General features: G+C 35.7%; 1 protein-coding gene across 1 annotated transcript in view; it reads right to left on the reverse strand.

The window, feature by feature from the left end:
• Positions 1–22,450, reverse strand: part of FBN2 (fibrillin 2) — a 266,741-nt gene that overhangs the window by 108,604 nt on the left and 135,687 nt on the right. Inside the window, exons 12-15 of the mRNA XM_058277993.2 lie at positions 12,693–12,812; positions 11,656–11,781; positions 10,707–10,829; positions 8,830–8,952 (exon numbers count right to left, since the gene is read on the reverse strand). Coding sequence (XP_058133976.1) covers positions 8,830–8,952; positions 10,707–10,829; positions 11,656–11,781; positions 12,693–12,812 — 492 coding nt within the window. The remainder of the gene's footprint in view (positions 1–8,829; positions 8,953–10,706; positions 10,830–11,655; positions 11,782–12,692; positions 12,813–22,450) is intronic.

Raw genomic sequence — 22,450 nt, forward strand, 5'->3', positions numbered from 1 at the left:
TCTCCTGAACAATGAAGTGCAGTGAAGTTAAACTACCTGGAGGCGATACTGCTTGGCGGGGAAATTTCTTCCTTTAATTCCTGAGTCTGGAAGCCTTTCTTTTCAACACACAATACCCTACTTAGTGAGTATGTATTCATCCTAAGCTCTCAATAAATCCAGCTATAAAAATAAAAGTTATCACTACATGTCCTTGGCATTGTGCTAGTTGCTTTACAAACATTATCTCATTGGCGAGGCATACCAACACCGCTAGAGGACACTATACATTATCATCCCCATATTATACTGAAAAAATGAGGTTCAGAGGGATTTAAATAAGTAGGCTCAAAGTCCTAAAGATATTCAGTGCCTGAGCTGGGAGTGAGACTCAGGTTATGTGATCCACAAAGTTTTGGCTCTTTCCACTCTGCCATGTTATGTCCAAAGTGTATACATAACCTTCTGACACACTCTAAATCCTTATAAGCTGTAACTTCATGAGACAGGGAATGGTGAAACTATTAAAAACTCAGACCATCCAAAAAGCAGAGAAGCAGTATAACTTTTAAGCAGTATATTGACATGGTAAGTCCATTAAAAAGATAACCCCTATTTCAAAATATCTCTCATTATTTAAAACTTGTTGGAAATACTTTTATATACTATGCAAAGAGTCATCTAATGATTTCTTATGATTTGGGGTATTTCTTCCTGAAACAATGAGATTTATGGCTGTACTTAATTGAGATGGATGTATGCTTAAATGGGACAGCTCAGGAAAAGGGCCCTGAGATTCACCACAGCAAGCCTAAGGAGAAGTGTGGTCCCTTCCTCCTTCCACTGTGGCTGAGCTTGGCAGAGTCAGCTCTGTGTTACACTAGAGGATAGGGCTTAGTGCAAAGGTGAATTTGAATACAACATAGTTCATGATTACTAACATGGTTTTTGAGAGTGTTTAGGATGTCACCAATTCTGCCATTACTTTGTTGTCTTTGTTTTTTTTTTTAATTTGGATTTTTTTAAAGAATTCACTCAGGTAGCAGATTCTATATGCCATTCATAAAATATGGATGGATGCAAAATGCTAGTTTTACTGTATTATTATTCTTTCTTTAGTATCAACTTTTAAAAAATTTCCTTAAGCATAAACTCTGAGACTATACCAAATATGTGATGCCACTAGCCTCATTCAACAACAATAATAGCTACTTACTGAGCAGCGGCTGTGTGCCATGAACCGCTTTAGTTTTCGATTATTTATGTTAATTAGAGAAGTTGTAGGTTTACAGTAAAATCATGCAGAGAATAAAGAGTTCTCACAGAACTCCTTCACACATGCAGTTTTCCCTGTTTTAACACTTTGTATTAATGTGGTACTTTTGTGACAACCAATAAAACAAGATTATTATAATTACATACTAAATTTAGTCCATATATTTGTGTTGTACAGACCTATGGTTTTTTTAAAAGAATTTTCTAGTAACATGTATCCAACATAACATTTCCCTTTTTAACCACATTCAAATTTATAATTCAGTGGTATTACAATCACAATGTTGTGCTACCATCACCACCATCCATTACCAAAATTTTTCCACCACTTCAAACAGAAACACTGTACCAATTAAGCATGAACTCCCCTTTCCTACACCTTCCCCAGCCCCTAATAACCTGTATTCTAGTTTCTGACTTTATGAATTTGCTTATCCTAATCATTTCCTATCATTGAGCTCAAGCAGTACTTGTCCTTTTGTGTCTGGCTTATTTTAGTCGGCATGCTCTAAACTGCCCCGTCTGTTCCTCCCTGTCAGCAAGTCGGCCTCCTAGTTCAGTCTTACAGGCAGCCGCCCAGCAGACTGGCACCAGCACACAAGCTCCCACATATGTGCACAGGAGGTTCTGCTCCCTCAGAACAAGGCCAGGAACCCACCGTGGGTGCGCAGGCTGTTCCACTACACCCAGAAGACAGGCGGGCAGCAGAGGCACCACGAGCTTTCAGTACCAGTTTTTTAAGTGGTGGAGGAGAAATGCTCAAGCTTCAGGCAAAAGCCCTGGACAAATTAGGACTGGCAGAAATAGACTGAACCCAAGAGGAGGAAGACACAGCCCAGACTTATCACAACAGGGTGCTTCAAAGTCCTACCATTTTTAAAGCTGTGTTTTCTGGGTTTCTGGATTTGGCACTCACCCAGTTACTGTGGCCCCTTAACTGTTTTTTCAGAGTTTTGAGAAAGATGGCTCTGCCAGCTTTTGCTAGTTGGTCCAAGAATCTGTGGGGGAACTGCACCCCGGAGCATCTAATACCAGTTAGTCAAATGGAAGTCTGTGTTAATCACTTTACCTGTTAAAAGCGTCTAACTCAATTAATCCTCAAATATAACGGATGAGAAAAGGAGGCACTGGGCGATTACATAATTTTCCCAAGGCCACACAGCTAGTAATCTGCAGAACTGGGATAAAGGAAAATCAATTTTTCTGCTGACAGAAGTGTCAAACAGTGTTCATAAAGATGTTTACACACAGGCATACCTCATTTGATTGTGCTTTACTTTATTGCGCTTCATAGACAGTGCATTACTTACAAATTAAAAATCTGTGGATCAGCTTGGGGAATGAACTATGGACTAGAGTGGACTTACTGGTATTCTACTATAGATTTATTGTGATTTTAGCAATGGAAGAACTTATATCACTGATTTGGAGGCAGTGGCCACTGGAGGTTCTGAGGTCAGGGAAGGGGAAGCAGGTGTAATATGGAGGCATTTTCAGAATTTGAGAATTGTCCTGAACGACATTGCAATGACAAATATAGGCCATTATATATCTTGCCATAACCTATTGAATTGTGTGGGAGAGAGTGTAAAGTACTACGTAAACTAGTGGCTGCTTAGTGGCAATGCTCCAAAATGTGTTCTTCGAATGAAATTAATGTACTGCACTAATGAAGGATGTTGTTAATGTGGGTAAAAGTAGGCAGTGTGGGGAGCAGGGCATATGCAGATCCCCTATATACTTTACGTAACATTTATGTAATCTAAATATCTTTTAAAAAATTAAAAAAAAAAAGAAAATCTGTGGAAACCCTGCATTTGATACCATTTTTTTTTTAACAGCATGTACTCACTTTATGTCTCTGTGTCACATTTGGTATTTCTTGCAGTGTTTAGAACTTTAAATTATTATTATATCTATTATGGTGATCTGTGATCAGTGACCTTTGATGTCACGATAGTAATTGTTTCAGGGTGCCACAAACCACATCCATATAAAATGACAAACTTGGGAAACGGACTTGGCCCAGTGGGGAGGTCTGCGGTTCAAACCCCGGGCCTCCTTGACCCGTGTGGAGCTGGCCCATGCGCAGTGCTGATGCGTGCAAGGAGTGTGGTGCCATGCAGGGATGTCCCCCGCATAGGGGAGCCCCACACGCAAGGAGTGTACCCATAAGGAGAGCCACCCAGCGCGAAAGAAAAGAGCAGCCTGCCTAGGAATGGCGCCGCCCACACTTCCGTGCCGCTGACGACAACAGAAGTGGACAAAGAAACAAGACGCAGCAAATAGACACAGAGAACAGACAACCGGGGGAGGGGGAGAGGGGAGAATTAAATAAATAAATAAATCTTAAAAAATAAAATAAAATAAAATGACAAACTTAATCGATAAATATGTGTGCTCTGACTGTTCCATCAACCGGCAGTTGCCCACTTCTCTACCTCTCCAGCGTCCCTATTCCCTGAGACACAAAAATATTGAAATTATGCCAATTAGTAACCATACAATGCCCTCTAAGTGTTCAGGTGAAAGGAAGAGTTGAATGTTCTCTCTCTTTGAACATTCCCTCAAGCCAAGCCTAACCCAGAGCAAGGTCCTAACTCTCTTCAATTCTGGAAGGCTGAACTAGGTGAGGAAGCTGCAAAAGAAAAGTTTGAAGAGGTTGGTTCATGAGGTTTAAGGAAAGAAGTTGTCTCCATAATATAAAAATGCAAGGTGAAGCAGTAAGTGCTGATGTGGAAGCTGCATACCTGCTGATCTATCTAATTTAATTGATGAAGGTGACTCAACTAAACAACTGATTTTCAATGTACACAAAACAGTCTTCTGAAGAAAGAAGATGCCATGTAGGACTTCCATAGCTAGAGAGAAGTCAATGACTGGTTTCAAAGCTTCAAAGGACAGACTGACTTTCTTGCTAGGGGATAATGCAGCTGATAATTTTAAGTTGAAGCCAGTGTTCATTTACCATTCTGAAAATTCTAGAGCCTTTAAGAATGATGCTAAATCTACTCTGCCTGCACTCTAGAAATGGAACAACAAAAGCTAGATGACAGCACATTTGTTTACAACATGGTTACTCAAGACATTAGGCTCACTATTAAGAACTACTGCTCAGAAACAAAAGATTCCTTTCAAATTATGACTGCTCACTGACAATGGCCCCAGTCACCCAAGAGCTCTGATCGAGGCATACAATCAGATGAATGTTGCTTTCTTGCCTCCTAACACAGCAACCATTCTGTAGCTCATGGATCAAGGAGTCATTTTGACTTTCAAGTCCTATTACTTAAGAAATACATTTTGTAAGGCTATTGCCATAGATTGTGATTCCTCTGATGGATCTGGGCAAAGAAAATTGAAAGCCTTCTGTAAAGGATTCACCATTCCAGATTCCATTAAGAACATTCATGATTCATGGGAGGTGGTCAAATTATCAACATTAAAAGGAGTTTGGAAGAAGTTGATTCCAACTTTCATGGATGACTTTAAGAGGTTCAAGACTTCAGTGGAGGAAGTAATTGCAGAAGCAGTGGAAATAAGCAAGAGAACTAGAATTACAAGTAGAGTCTGAAATTATGACTGAATTGCTGCAATCTCATGATAAAACTTTAATGAGTGAGGTGTTGCTTCTAACGGATAGGCAAAGAAAGTGGTTTCTTGAGGTGGACTCTACTCCTGGTGAAGATGCTATGAACAGTGTTGAAATGAAAGCAAAGGATTTAAAATATTACATAAACTTAGTTGATAAAGCAGGGCTTCAGAAGACTGACTCAATATTGAAATAAGTTCTATTCTGGGTAAAATGCTAACAAACAGCATCGCAAGCTACAGAGGAATCTTTTGTGAAAGGTAGAGTCAACGGATGTAGTAAATTTCATTGTTGTCTTATTTTAAGAAATGGCCACAGCCACTACAACCTTCAGCCACCACCACCCTGATCACTCAGCAGCCATCAACACCAAGGCAAAAGATCAGGAGTTGCCAAAGGCTCAGACGGTGATTAGTATTTTTAGCAATAAAGTATTTTAAAATTAATGTATGTACACTGTTTTTTTAGATATAATGCTATTGTATCCTTATTAGACCACAGTATACTGTAAACATAACTTTTATATGCACTGGGAAACCAAAAAATTCATGTGACTCGCTTTATTGCAGTGGTCTGGAATCAAACCTGCAATATACCCAAGGTATGCCCGCATTCTAAAGCTTATATGACAGAATGCTTAAAAGGAGATTTAAGTTGAAATCTTATAGTACTAAATATCAAAAACCAGGGTGAATTTTTAGACCCCATCCTTAAAGAAGTGGATATAGGAAAATTGGCTCCATGACTCTTAAACCCCTGCCTAACAATGAGGATATAAAAAGTACAAGAAGAGTGCTGATGGAGAGGATTTTTTTAATGAAGATATTTTGGGCAAGATCTGGTTGTGACTTGGGGGTACTTCCCTCCTTACCTTAGGTCAAGAGAGATGAGCTTCACAGGGAGCTTTTGAAGAGTTTTGCACCCACTTCTGCCTGGGATATATTGTAATATTTTTTTAAAGCAATGGCAAAGAAGGTACTATACCAATGTTAAGGGTCAATAATGGGGAAGCATAAAGGGTTTTGGGATTTTTCCTTTTGGAGTACTGAAAATGTTCTGAAGTGAACTGAGCTGATGACAACACAACTCTGTGATGAAACTGAGAGTCACTGAATATATACCTGGATGAACTGTACAAGGCAGGGGACCAAATAACACAGTAAATCCCCTGGTGAATGATGGACTGTGGGTAATAGTACAAATATGAGAATGTTCTCTCATGAACTGTAACAAATATATAATACTAATATATGTTGTTTTTAAATAGGATTGTTTGTGGGAAAAACACACCAAATATAAAAACTATAGGTAGCAGTAATACAATGATGATGTGTCACATCAATGTAAGGTGTTGGTAGTGGGGCAACATGACTATTCTGTAAACTCAAAACTTAAAGAGAAAAAAAAGGCAAAGGCAGGCTGGCTCCTCTTTCTACTGTAGAACAAAGGAGAGGTGGCAAGTCTGAGACTGGCCTCAATTCACATCGTTTAACAGGGTAAAGAATGGGTGTGTTCTATGCACTATTCATAGGACATGGTCAGAGCAGGTCCTAAGAAGACCACATAGAGGGGTGATAAGATGTCATCTGAGAGAGTCTATGTGAACTTGTCTGCTAAAAGACCAGAGGTTGAGGAGGCATGGCCAGCAGGAGGAAAATGCAGGGCCCACAGCTTACAAAGGGTGGACACATCTCTCTGAAGTACCCGTGAAACTGCCCACCAGGAAAGAAGTTGGCTCTAAAGATCTGAGACTCTCAGAATCTTGGAACCATGTCAGGACCAGTAATGTAAGAATGTCCCCTCTCCTAAATTCTACTCTCTCCTCCCTCTGTTATGACCCTGGTGGAATCAGAAATCTTTTCACTCCGAGAAGGTCTGAGTTTGGGGAAAGGAGACATTTTTACTTAAAATCAAGTTCGAAGCATAGATTACCATGTGGTACTGGGCATCCTAATTCTAAATTAAGATTATTTTGCCACATAAAGTAGTCACAGAATCTTTGTTATCTAAAAATACTTAGTAAAGTTATGGATGGCTTGAGTTTTCTTCTTTACTTACTAGATAAACTGGCCCCATTGAATATATTTTAAAAGGACAGGAGAGACAAAAATAAAGTTGCCCTTTGTTTTATACCCTATGAGTCATGATTCTTCAACATATGAGTTATAATAATTGTTATATTTTCCAAAAATAAAGTAAAAACATTTCAATATCTAGGGAAACAAAAACTGAACAAATAAACAAAAAAAGAAGAAATCTAAAATTAAAGTGCTAACATAAATATATCACAGTAGTGACTTGTTTCTAACTTCAACAATCAACAATCTTCAAAAGCTTCACCAAAGGAAAAAGATATGAAGAAAACACATCTAGTACATTATGGGAAACAATACATAATTTTACACACGTTTAATGGTGTTTTTATGAGAAAAATTTTAATTGATCACAATCACAAAAATCTGGAGAGGGCTTTCATCAAACCTGCATTTGAATCAGAGAATGAATTTTTGTGTTTGAATACTAAATACCTGACAACTATTCATATATTGGTTGCTTTAAAGAAAAATATTTTTTCCCTCTGTGACTGGCTTTGTACTCAGTGTAGGTATCAGGAGAATCATTTGAATAAAGGAAAAAGCAACTAGGTGTATTAAAACAAGGGAAAATATTTTAGCTTTCTAAGCAGGAAGGAGCTACATTCTTCTAGTTGGTGTATTTGCAGTGTCCTTGAACAACGTGTTGACAGCCTTGCAGGCTGACATAAATCCTTCACTGGATAGAGTAGATGAACTTGAGTGAACAGATTATTTTCATCTGTGGCATTTTTTCTTCCTTTGGGCTCCAAATGTTTTCTCATATGTAGAGTTTTTAAAAAGCATTATCCACTATGTTTAAGAAAGAATTTCATTTCTCTCAGATATACTTTTCAACCAATGATTATATGTGACTTTTCCTGTACAAAACTGAAAACCAAAGGTGCACAATGGTTAATTCACTCTAAAGGTCTCACTGAAGTGCTTCAGAGATAAAAGAACATTGGAGGTTGTTGTTATGGGGGGAGGAGTGGGGTGAGGGGGGTTGGGGGGTGTATGGGGACCTCATATTTTTTGAATGTAACATTAAAAAAATAAAGACAAAAAAAGAGTATAGGTAAGGAAAGGATGAAAAAAAAAGTGTTTTTATATCTCACTATGCTATTGTTATCACAAGAAATTACTGGTTGGATTTTGAAATGCCAATGATATTTCTATATTACTGGATTCTTTAAAACTGATGTGTCAAGGGTAGCCGATATGGCTCAGTGGTTAAGAACTGGCTTCCCACATACAAGGTCCCAGGTTCAATCCCTGGCCCTGGTATCTCAAAAAAAAAAAAACAAACAAAAAAAACACACACACACACAAAAACCAAAAAGAACAAAACTAAATAAAACAAACACACACAAAACACAAAAAGACTGGTGAATGAATAATTGTCGAATGAATTCTCCACCACTAAAACTGATGTGTAGTAATTCTGATTAATTTTCATGTAAGGTACTTGACAAAAGTATACAGGAGGAATTCTGAATGACTTAGAATAAAATATATATTCTCTTTCATATTCTTCCCTTCCTTCTACAGTTGGTTGTATGATGATGAAGAATAACTATTTGAAAGTATTTCTAGCTTTTAATATAAATTCAAGGCCTAGGGTATAAGCTATTGCCATTTTAAATTTTGTTTGGAAGAAAACAAGAATTTAATTATAACTACAGTTTTCTTTTTGTGTCTTACCTGTTATTAATTACAAAATCTAAACACATTGTATTTAGAAACCCAGTTATCCAATATTATCAAGGATGCTGGTTTAAGTGAAAATTTTCTTCCCCCCCATTTTTGACTTGCACCTCCTCAGAGCCTTCTGCAGGAGCTATCTGGGCTCTTGGTCCATTTTTCAAAGATCATTTGGACACTGGGACCATTCCAGAATGCTGCACTTACCAACACAGACTCGGCCATCAACACCCACAGCGAGTCCGGGAGGACAATCGCACCGGAAGGACCCCTCGTTGTTGATGCAGTGCCCGTTCATGCAGATTCCTGGGGTCTGGCATTCGTCAATGTCTGCTCGGAGGGGAACAAGGCATCAGGGCCATCAAAGGAGAAATTAACTTTAACTTTATTATGGAGTTTACTTCTTGCCACCACACTAGACTATCAGCCTCTTGTTTTTAACTTTATAACTTGTGAAAGAGTACATAGATGTGATGACAAATTTTGTATCTAAATGCAACCTTTTCAACCACATTTTCAGAAAGACAGAGAAAGTTGCCTTGCTTTACCTGTCAAGAACAACATGATTCACAAATTCCTTTTTCATTTTTGGTTATTTTATAATCCCATTTAATATGAAATAATATTTAATTCAAATTAGCTAAGTAAAAGCTTTTTTTTTTTAGGAGGCACCAAGGATTGAACCCAGGACCTTGTACATGCAAAGCAGGCACTCAACCACTGAGCTATACCTGCTCCATAAGTAAAAGAAATTTTTAAAATGCTAAAGCTAACTTCTGTAATTGCTTTTTATTTGCATTCACATAAATACTTTAACCAAAGGTGGATGCTGTTTTGATATTAATTTGATCAGTTTATAATAAAAAAAATAATTTGGGACACTACTTCTAATTTTCAATCCACCTGCGTTTACCAATGTAACCCAAGATTAAATGGCATCTGCAAGAGAGAAAACAACCTTCACAACACAGCACTGCCAAATCATGAAAATTCATGACCCTCTGATAATACCTGTAATAAGAAAATTAATAAAAATTAAATTAGTAAGAAAGCAGAAACTGGTAATATCTAGGTCCTTTTAGATGTGTATTTGTTTCTTAAGAAATGCTGAAATAAACTTACACCCTGTAATATAAAGCTAATCTCATATCCTGTGTTCAATCCAAGTCAGCTAATCGGAGATGACATCCCAGTCATTAGTTCAACCAGCAAAGCTATTTATTTCCATTTAATCCTGTAGTCCCTTTTCTTGGAAAGTCAAGAGGCAAATTCTTATTCAGAAACATGAGAATCAGTCTCAATTTTCTCTCTCTACTGTCAATGGAATTTCACTGAAATTACAGAGAATGCCTATGAGTCTTACTTGATATTCTGATAAGTTAGTGCAATTGGAGGCAGAAAGCATTATTGAGTTAACATCTAAAATGAAAAAATTGAAAAAAAAACAAACTTGTTTCTCTGTAAGACCTGCAAAAATGTATTCCACCAATTAAATTCCAACTGTAAGTATAAACATAATACAGATCCATTTATTTTGAAGAAGTAAATCTCTTGCTTACTAAAGTTATTTCTAGAGCTTGGCCTTCAAAATGGCTTTATATATAAACTAATTGATAGGAATATTCAGATTATTTCTTCACCAAGTCAATGAAAAATTTTCAGGTAATATTGAAGTAGTTCCTAATGATCAATGGATTAGTTTTACTGAAAAGGTATAACTCTAGATCAGTAATGAACAAGAGTAAAAATCTAGTTCTGAAAACACATAATGACACCATTCAAGATTTTTTCCTTCCTCTTTTTCATTTCAAGTAAGAAGTAGAGAAAAATTTCTACATGTCTTCCCCAAGGCTTGCTGACACCAATCTGTCATTCCCTTAATTCTTCCTGTAGCATTATTATTTTTGTACAGACCACATACATGTGTTTTTCTAGGAAACTTCCCACACTGGTCTTACTAAGAGGCAGAATATGTGAATAATATGAAATCCATGCAAAGAAACTGAAGTAATTCTTTCATGATTCATTCAACTAAAGAAGATGCTTTAATCATGGTAACTTTCCTATCTCAAAGCCGAACATACCAGTACAGTAACGTCCATTTGGAGCCAAGACAAATCCTGGTTTGCAGATGCACTTGAAGCTGCCATCTTCATTAATGCACATCCCATTCAGACACATGTTGGTCGTTGTACATTCATCATGATCTGCAAGAAGGAGAGAGAATGACTTAGACCACTGGCCTTGTGGGGAGCAGTTTCTTTCTCCATAGACAATCCCCAATCAAATTCCACTACGTATATGAGCCATATACTCATGGATTTTTATAGAAGATGAATGAATGCCAACTGAGTGAGACACACAGTGTGGAGAATGTTAATGATTTTTAGCACAAGGAACTTAAGAATAAATACATTTTGGGTTTAGCTGCTATTAAAACCATAGAAACAACAGTGTTTTGTTTTGAACACCGGGTGGGCATTTCTTTTGTTACAGAGACTGAAGCAATGAATGACAAACCACATTGTAAGTGAAATGACCTAGATTTTCATTAGTGGGTGACATATAGCACATTGCTGTGTGAGTATTTCTGTGGAGTACTGCTACCTATAGCTTTGTTAGGCTTCACCAGGACCACAGTTTAGAGATCTGATTAATTACCACATATGCCAAACATTTTTATAACTCCCTCTAGAGGGAAAAGACCTTTTCTATCTTGTCAGTGTTATAACCCCAGCACCTGAAACACAGTAGGTACTGAAGGGTTGTCTGGACTTATAAAAAGTAACTGTTACTTATTATTAAACATATACTATACAGAAGCAGTAAATTATTCATTGTTATAACATTTTTAACAAAGCCTGCCCCTTCACTTTAATAGTCTAATGCTAAAAGCATTTATATTTTAGCTCAAAGTCACCTGAAGAGCTCTCACATATGTGGTGTGTGAGCTTTCATGGAAATAGTATATATGATTCTAAATAAAAATATATATTCTTTAAAACTCTTTTTCAAAGGAGACAATTTCCATACCAACACAATTTTTCCCATCTGTAGTTAATTCAAAGCCGGCATTGCAAATGCACTGGAAACTTCCATCTGTGTTCACGCATCGGCCATTTTTACAAAGAACTCCATTCTGGATGCACTCATCAATATCTGGAAAGATTAACAGTAGCTGTACATTATTCTTTTTACAATACTTATAGATAAAAGTATTAAGATAATAAATGTAATTTTAAATGTCCAGATTGCTTTCATATGTACTATCCAAGTTCATGTTGCTTCTTCAGGAAAATTTCCATCTCTCTCCAGCTTTTTTTTTCCCCTGTGTAAGGAGCTGTAAGCAATTTTACAGCCCTGACTTATAGTAGCTGAACAGGGAAAGAAGCAGAAAAATGAAATAGGACATGTAGTGAGCCTAACAGAGAAGTGGTCGTAGAGGAGGGATTACTGGTGCAGCTGTTTTTGACATAGTGGTTGAAGGCCTTAAAAGTCAGAGCAACTAGTCGACAGAATTTCTGATTAAGAGTAACATGATGAAAACTACTGCAGAAAGTTGATTCAAGCAACTACCCATGAAAGAAATGAAATATAAGACACACAGAGTCATCTGCTAAAAGGATTCTGAGATGAATCAGCAGTGAAGTAGAGTCTGGACGATGGTGGTGGGTGTAGCAATGAAACTGAACAAAGACTAGGCATGACTTGGTGTTGGACTATGTGTGGGGGGCAAAAAGAAAACAGGAGTTGAAAACCACTGTAAATCTGAGGCCTGGTTAGTCAGAGAACAGCAATGCTACTGATGTTACTTGGGGAAAGAAAGCTGTGGTCTAGGGAGAGATGAGAAACTGAAATTTTGTGAAGCCAGATACCATTTGCCTAGGTTATTGAATCAAACTATGTTTACATTTAGAGGCAGCACTTCTGAGGGTAGTGCTAACTCTGTAATAATGTAACAGCACTTATTTTATTCCGTGTCTTACTTTAATAAATTTACTTTTAACCTCAATAACCTTGGTCATTTTCTTCCAGGGAACATTTGCACATGTGAAAGCAAACGGCCTTACCGATGCATGCTTGCTTGGTAGGAGTCCGCTGGAATCCAGCATGACATTTACAATAATAGGATCCAGGTGTGTTAACACAATCTCCATTAGTGCAGGGATTTGATGTGCACTCATCAACATCTGTGAGCAGCAAAAGAAACCATTATGGACTTCAACCCATTTGTAGAAATGTTTGTTTAAAGTACATTTAGCCCTCCCAAATTTGTGAGAAAGACAGTCAGTGGTAATAGTCTAAATAGCAGAATATTTATAAATGAATGAAAACTCCTCCATACAGAGGTTAGTCTTGAGATTTACAAAAAAATAAAATAAAACAGTCTATTGGAAATTATAATCTCCTATAATTTGCTTTAACCAAGAAATAATTTCCAATTTGAATATTGCATGATGATTTAAAAACATGGGCTCTGAAAAGAGACAGTCATGAGTCATAATGGGCTCTAGTGCTTATTATCTTTAGGAATCTGGGCATGTTAATAGCCTTCTAAGACTTAGTACAGTGTCAGAAAAATTAAAGGTTTTGAAGTTATTTACTCATATTACATGCAGTCACTGCTATTTTAAAGAAAAAATTTGATAGATTATGGAATTTCTTTGCATTACTTCTTTGTGAACACAACTATATATGCAAAATTTTGAGATGCTGATAATATTTTGTAGTAACAAACACAGGGTAAGATGGAAAATGGAAATTAATTCATACAAAGTCTATCATTTTCAGTTATTTCAGGTTTAAGATCTTAAAATTGGCAATGGGAGTTTTCGCATAAAACCAAGTTTTATGAAAATACTATTTCTGATCTTAAGTGTAAGAAATGTTAAAGTTTTTCATTCAAACTAAGGCTTGATTAATGTAACCCATTGCAGAATTCAGGGACTGCAAAACCAGACTGAACAGTTTGGACTAATTAAATCCCAGTTAAACCATGTGTGCCATTCAATGTGTTAGAAGTTCAATTCATCATCTCTCAACAATGCCTGCTAAAATTATTTTGAATCCTGGCAAATTAAAACCTGAGTGGCTGGTGGACTATAATGATTTCCCATTACGTATACATGCATAAGCCATTAACATATACAGTTTCAGCTAAATTGGAGAGCACAACAATAAAATCAATCCACAGGTTTACCATTTTAATAAACAGATTACTCCTTTCACAGATGTTTGTAAAAGAGGAACTGTACTCTATCAAGCTCACCAACCTCATTTATATAAACAATGAAGAATGAATGCAATTAAGGCCTCTCTGTTGAAAGAGGAGGGGAGAGGCTCATAGAGAATAAAATTGAAACAACAAAGAATAACAGGATTAAATGCTTTTCCAATTCATCCAAAGATCCATTTAGCCCATTAAGATACACTTACATTTAAACTTTTGGTTGATAACAATCCTACTGCGCCAAAGGAATGAAGCAAAATGAGGAAAGAGAATTTAGGTTATTAGCAAGCTTACAGAGTATAATTACAAAATATCACCTTTAGTTTGCAGTGTTAAAGATCACTTAATTCTGTGTGTACATAATATTGAAACATAACAATTAAAAATGTGTTGAAGATACATTTACAGAAGCCTCAAAGAAAAGTTCTATTCTAGAGAAGAACATGAAAGGCCATGTACCCGACAGCAGGTAAGCTTTCCGGAAAACCATGCCACTTTTCAGGACCTTATCTCTCTCCCTTGAGAAGCTGTTACTGAGCCTCTTGTTGCTATGACAACTCTGCCAGGTATTTTGCCATTATAGCTAGGATTCAATTCTATTTCATTACGCCCTTAGAGGCTTCACTAAAGGTCCAGTAGATCTTTATTTCTTCTTCGGAAGTGAAAGCTAAAAAAAACTGTTTGTAACTTTACAATTCCATATGACTTTAAAAACCCCATTTATTGTTTTGGTTTGTTTTCCAGGGTTACTGTAAGATTTTTAGTAAGCTTTAAACTTATCACAACTGACCACTGCCATGTTCCGAAATATACATTTCATGCCTCTTATTTCTGAGACTCTTATTTTGCCTTGTTTAAAAGAATATTTAAAAATTACAGTCTGTGTACTTCCCAAGTTTTCACTGGGGACTGAGTAATTTTAAGCCCAGTTCATGGGATTTTATAATTCTTAAAATAAATGAAAGAACTGCCAAAAATGTTGATTATTAAAATGGTTAAGTTCTCAAATAATATTGGGGTAAGGAATATTTGCCCTTGAAAAATAGTTTATATTTCAACATAGAAGAGACTTTTTAATTTGTGAGGGTTCTAAGATTACCTGTGGTCCAACTGAAACAGCAATTATCTCTTGACTGTTCTAAATCAGAATAATTTGAATGAGTTAAAACCATTGCCAATAGCAGTTTGACTTATACAGATGCTAGGAGAATTCACAATTTCATTTAAAATAGAATTCTCAGGAAAAGGAGAGAAAAATGAGATGAATAAATATAACTGTTTCCAGGCCTTGAGGGTCATTCCCATAATAGCAAAATAGAAGCCAATTCTATTTTCCTTGTCTTTGATCTTTTAATACAGTTATTGTCTTTCAAGTTATATTGTTTCATCAGGTATGTAATAAAAGCTCCAAATTGCAATGACAGTTTGCTATTTCTCAAAACACCATTACAATTAAAATAGCTACCACTGTAATTTAAAACACTAGTTAATACATCCTCACAGTTTTTTCTGATATCCCAACCTGTTATTTATACGATCCAACTTATTAAAAGCTGACACTAGAAAGGGAATAGGATTACAATATTAAATTTTTTTTTCCTGAAAATGTGTCCCAATACTAAGCTATATTATCATCAATTACAACAGTTAGAAATATAACCAAAGGGGATTTTATCTTTGGGGGGCTGGATGATGAGGCCCATGTAGAATGGAACTCTGTAACTGAGTTTGGGTAAAACAAAAGTTTGAGATTTATTTAACGAAACTGTGCAGATATGCAATCCCAAACACTGCATTAATGGAATTTACATAAAATAGTTCTCTTTAACTGGCTTCTGTGAAAAATTAGATGCTAATAGTGTAAGCCATCCACTGAATCTAGAGTGGTACAACAATGCATCACTCGTCAGAGAACTGAGAGAACAGTCATTTACATCATTTTCTGCAGGGCTTACCTCTCTAACAGAACCCTGGTTGAGAGAGTTGGGTGGCAGCATGACAGAAAGGAACTTTTTTCTCCCATATAATACACTATTTACAGTGAAGTGTTAGATTGCATAAAAGTCAGAAAGAAACTTTTGGTTCTTATAAATAGTTCATCTTTATACCAATGGTTAGCAAATATACACCCCTAGAGTACAGGTGGTTTCTGTGCTAAAATAAGGTGTGTCTATGCTCTCTGTCACTTAACAAGCATCAAGTACAATCAGCTAAGTCAGGGATGTTGGATATGGTTATAAACTGCAGAAGCCTAGGTATGTCATTCATGTGAATTGCACCCTTTGTGGGGATGTCCAGTGTAAAACCTGTGCAACTGTACTTAGGAATCCAGAGGTAAGTCTTATTTAATCACTCCTAACTTGTAGTTCTGTACATAGTTTAGAATGATTGTTTGTTTCCCAAAACTTATTGTATTTGGTTGATATTTTCTTTTACAATCATGGTACACATAGATTTCTTCACTTTAGCTTGGCAAAATTATGGTTTTAATTCTCTCTGTACAAGATCTCTTGCCTAGATTGTATAACAGAGGATCTAAACCCAAATCTGGCATTTAGGATTATGGCATTATGAAACATAGATATGATCATTTGATGAATATGATGAATAAACAGAAGAATAATAGCCTCAAAATGGCTGAAATGTCATCATCCTAAAACCACTCTCCAAAGACCATCAAAATGGAAAAATCTTTTAACGTAAGATTTTGTGTGATCTATGTATCTTTTGAAAATGAATAAAAAATACATTAAAAAAAAGACCATCAAAACCCCTTTAATTACCAATTCTAATAGACATTTTTGTCCTCCATGCATTTGACTTTTCTGCTGCATTTAATATCTGGCTTTATTTTCTCTTGAAAGTACACCTATTCATAGTTTCAGTGACATGCACCTTTCTAAGATTATTTTGTTGCTTCCCTAACATCTACTACTCAGTTTTCTTTAAAGGTGTTAAATATTGCTGTTCCATAAGGTTATAATTACGTTGTCACTTTCCCTGTTGTTCAGCCTGGGTGGCAATGTTTACCTTCATGGTTCTAATAGCCACTTGTCTGTTGTTGACTACTAAATCTATTAACTCCAGGCCTGAACTCTCTTCTTAGTTTTAGACCTCTATAACCAAATGTCCTAGACACCTAACACTCAACATGTCCAAAAGAGGCTCATCAAAAACTTCCTCCCAAACTAACCTATTACTGCAGTCCCTAACTCAGTTAATGACACCATTATACAAAGCCAGATACATATGTGTCATTGTGGTTTCCCATTCTCTAACTCCCCACAATCCATTTGTCTTCAGGACCTTAAACAACAGTAGAATACTTCCATTGTTTTACAATCCCACATCATTGTCATAATTTCCTGCCTGAGCTTATTAAAAAAATATATCCTAACTGACCTCTTTTTTCTAATTTCTTCACGCTAACATCTTTATACTGAAAAAAGAAGGACTTTTGCTTCTGGCCAAGATGGATTTACCCTCCCATTTGAAATACCCAAGAAAGGGACAAAAAGTATATATGTGAGATGATGGTTCTCAAGAAACTGGACAACTGTATATCAGATAACAAAGGACAGAGATCCCTACGCTTATGACCTTGAGAGAGTTTTCAAACTATGGGGCAGAGAAGGGAGCATCCAGGCTGAGTCCAGCTGGCTCTGAGTCCAAACACTAGGCACCTAGTGTTTGCAAAACATAGTGCTGGAGAGGGAAGAGCTGTACAGAGAGATGCTTTAGGGGAATCCTTCTCAACTATTCAGCAGAGTACTGATTAGTATATGCATGTAAGGAAACAACCTAATGCTGGAGGAAAGAACTGTGCAAAAGGATTAGAGGGAAGAGTGCTTGGCTATCACTTGGGGGGGAATGATGCCCATTCCCAGTGGCCCACTGGAAAACCTCCTGGGGTATGGGGAAGGGTTCACAGAAGGGTCATGCCTCGTGAGTGGACAGCACTAAGTTCTAGGGTAGGGACTGAGCCAGCCCACCCAACAAATATTAAAAGACCAGAAGGGATCAGAATGTACCTCAGAACAAAGCTCAAGAATATTTCTAGAATACAAAAATATCCAGCACTCAATGAGGTAAAATTCACAATTATGTCCAATCAAAGGTTACAAGGTATGCAAAGAAACAGGAAAATTTGACTCATATTGAAGTGATAAATCAAATAATTGAACCATTCCAGGACTGACATAGATATTAGAATCAGCAGACAAAGATAATGAAACAGTTACTCTATTCATGTATTCCATACATTTCAAAACCAGAGAAAAGATGAAAAGTATTAGAGGCATGGGAGATATAAAAAATACCCAAGTTGAACTTTTAGAGATGAAAACTGCAATGTTTCAGATGAAAAATACAATGGATGTCATTAAGAGATTAGATGAGATATTGCAGGAAAATATATGACATTATATAAGAAAAGATTAATGAACTTGAAAACAGTATTAAAAAACAATCTAAAATGAAGGAGACAAACTTAAAAAAAGAAATACCAAAAAATCTGCTGCCTATAGAAAACACACTTTAAATATAAAGACACAAAAAGGTTAAAAATAAAAAGATGAAAAATGTTTTATCATGTGAGCATAATCAAAAGAAGCTGGAGTGCTCTATTAATACCAGACAAAATAGATTTCAGAGCAAGGAATACTACCAGGGACAAAGAAAGTCATTTCAAAATGATAAAGGGAACATATATGTTCATGCTTCAAAGTACATGAAAGAGTAATATACAAATGCACACTAATAGTTGGAGATTTCAATAACCATCTCTCAATAACTGACAGAAGTAGACAGAAAGTCAGTAAGGCTATAGAAACCTTGATCAACACTATCAATCTACTTGACCTATTTTACATTTATAGAACATGCCACTCCACAACACCAGGGAATATGCATTCTTTTCAACTATATGTGGAACATTTACCAAGACAGACTACATTTGGGACATAAAACAAGTCTTAATAAATGTAAAATGATTCAAGTAATACAAATTACATTATCTGACCACAATAGAATTAAATTAGAATCAGTAACAGAAAAATACCTCAAAAGTCCCCCAACATTTGGAAACTAAATAACCCATGGGTAAAAAAAAATGAAAAGAGAAATTGAAAAGGATTTAGAAATGAAGAAATATTAAAATGCAACCTATCAAAAGTTGTAGAAAACAGCTAAAGCAGTACGTATGGGAAAATTTATAGCTCTATAAGTCTGTTTCAGAAAACAAAGGTCTCAAATCAATGACCTCAGCTTCTATCCTAAGAAACTAGGGAAAGAAGAATAACAAAAGTCAAAATAAGTAGAAGAAAGAAAATTATAATGATTAGAGTATAAATCAACAAAATAGAAAAAAAAAAACAAAACAAAACCTCTAGAGAAAATGATGCTAGTTCTCTGACAAGAGCAATATAATTGATAAAACTGTCCAGACTGATTGGGGATAAAAAAAAGTGAGAGAGAGAAGACATAAATGACCAATTCTAGGAGTGACAATACTACAGATCCTATCAATATTAAAAGAATACTAAGGAAATATTATGAACAACTTTGGGCCAACAAGTTCAACAACTTAGGTGCAATGCACAATTTTAAAAAAATCACAAATCATGAAAACTCACTTAAGGAGGAGGAGATAACCTGAATAGCCCAATACCTGTTTTAAAAATTGAATTTATATTTAAAACCTTCCCACAAGAAAACATCCAGGTACAGATGGCTTCACTGGTGAATTCTACCAAATATTTAAGGCAGAAATAATATGAATATGAATTTTGTATAAACTCTTCCAGAAAGTTTAAATGGTAGTGATTTCCAAACAATTTAATGAGGCCAGTATTACCCTGACTCCAAAGCAAGAAAAACAGATCACAAGAAAATAAAACTACACACCATTATCTCTCATGAATGTAGATGCAAAAGTTCTAAATAAAATTTTAGCTAATCAAATCCATCAACATATAAAACGGATAATACATCATTATCAAGAGAGTTTTATTCCAGGTATGCAAGTAATTAACCAAATTAGAAAACTAAAGAAGAAAATTGCAAATGATCATATTAATGGAAGCAGTAAAAGCATTTGAAGGAATCCAACATCCATTCCAGATAAAAACTTTCAGCAAATTAGGAATACAAGACAAGTTAATCTGGTAAGGGCATCTTCAGAAAACCTACAGCTAACATTATACTTAATGGTAAAACACTGAGTGCTTTCTCCTTTAGGTAACAGACAAGGCAAAGATATCCTTTGCTTCTATTCAGCATTCTACTAGAAGTTTTAATCAGTTAAATAAGGCAAGTAAAAAAAGAGAAGATATTTATATTTGAAAGAAAAAGATAAAACTGTTAGAAACTGAAATAAGAAATACAATACCATTTACAATAACATAAAAAATATGAAATACTTAGTCATAATGTGACAAAAGATGTAAAACATATGCACACTGAAGGCTATAGGACATTGTTCAGAGAAATAAGAAACACCTAAGAAAAGCATGAACCATAAAACAAACTGATAAAGGGAACTTCATCAAAATTTTAAAATTCTGTTCTTTAGATGAAAAGACAAGCCACAGAGTATGAAAAAATATTTGCAAATCACATATTTGATAAAGAACTTGTATCCAGAATGTATAATGAATCCTCAAAATAATAAATCAAAAATAATAAATCAAGCAATCCAATAAAGAAAGGTAATGAAAATGTCATGATATTGATCAGGTGATAAATGCACAACTCTGTGGTTATACCAAAAGCCATTGAATGTACACTTAAGGATGGACTGTATGTGAATATATGTCAATATAATTGCTTTAAGAAAAAAAAAAAAGAATGAATATTTGAACTGATACTTCACCAAGGAAATATATTAGATATCAAAGAAGCACATGAAAAAATGGAAAACATCTTTTTACTGTGAATTTTAGGGAAATGTGAATTAAAGCTACAATGAGAAACCACTCTGCACACTTATTGAAATTGCTAAAATTTAAAAACTTGGCCATACCAACTATTAGCAAGGATGTGGAGGAACTGTAAGTAGATATGTAAAATGGCACAACCATTTGGAAAATATCTGGTGGTGTCTTAAACAGTTAAATATACTTCTACCATACAATCCAGCATTCAACTCCTAAGTATTTTACCCAAAAGAAAGAAAATTTTTGTATAAAGACTTACACATGAATGTTCATAGCTTCTTTATTTTAAAAGCCAAAAACTAGATACAAATGAAATATTCATCAATAGGGGAATGTGGTATATACATAAAATGGAATACTACTCAGCAACAAAAAGAAATATTATTTATACATGCTACAATATGGATAACTCTCAAAACAATTACGCTGAATGACAAAAAAAGTGCACAGAGTGTGATTTCATTTATATAAAGTCCTAGGAAATGTAAATTAAAGTATCATGACAGAAAGCAGATCGGGGCTACCTAGGGGCAGGGGTAGAGGGTGGAGAAGAGGACGATCAAGATGGAAACATTACAGAGAGGCACAAGAAAGCCTCTTTTAAGAGTCAAGGATATGTTCATCATCTTGATTATGATAGATATATTCACTCCCTTGATTTAGTCATGATTTCACTGGCTTATCCACATGTAGAAAACTTATCAAATTGTTCACTTTAAGTATACGTATTTTGTTGTATGCTAATCATAATTCATTAAAGTTATTTAAAAAATGTTTTAGCACTGTTTTCACTGTGATTAACTTAAAAAATGATCTGATCCAGTCTTTCCCTACTTAAAGCTGCTTCTGGACTTACTAATACCTACAATAAAAAGTATGGTCTATAAGGTCCTTTGCGGCCATCTCCCAATTCACCTCTCTGGCTTTGTCTTCCTGCCTGTTTTTAGAAACAGTTGCTTGGAATCTCTTTATTCTTTAACACATATATTAGCATGAGTTGGGAAAGTTTAAGGAAATATTCAAGGACTAGCGTCTGGGGACCAAAAATCTACTTGGAAAAACCAAGGCTGTTAGTGAAGTTATAGTTGGCTTAATCAGGCATGGGTCCCAATCTGGGAGTACTGATTACAGCTTTGACTAGTGTCTTCAGAGATAGGATCCATCACAGAGTACAACTTCTTTAAGATTTCAAACTAAGCAAGCACAGATTGGAAGCCTAAACAGTAGGAACAGATGTAGCTTTCAAAATCTTTAGAACCCCATGTGGAATGGGCTCTTTATTGCTTAACTGGTTCAGAACTCAGAGAAGAAGAGTTATGTATTGAATTCTGAGAGTTTGACAGGAGGACCCTGGTTCTATGCAGGTACTGATGGGACCCCTAACCACTGCAGATTCTGTTGCTTAATTAGATATTCCTAGTTATCGGTTCCTCTTATGCCTCTAATGCACAGGTCATTGTCTTTAAGTGTAAAACAATAAAAACTGCAGTTGGGGAAATAGAACTTCCCAGGCTAACATTAATTATGTGGGAAAATGCCTTCTGACTTTCAGATTTCTTACAGATGAACTTTTGAAATATGACTTAGAAGAGAGTTTGGGACTCTCTAAAGCAGCAGTTCTCAAAGTATAGTCTGCAGATCCTGGAGGCCACAAAGATGATTT

Source organism: Dasypus novemcinctus, chromosome 2, assembly GCF_030445035.2.
Source record: "Dasypus novemcinctus isolate mDasNov1 chromosome 2, mDasNov1.1.hap2, whole genome shotgun sequence".
NCBI lineage: Eukaryota > Metazoa > Chordata > Mammalia > Cingulata > Dasypodidae > Dasypus > Dasypus novemcinctus.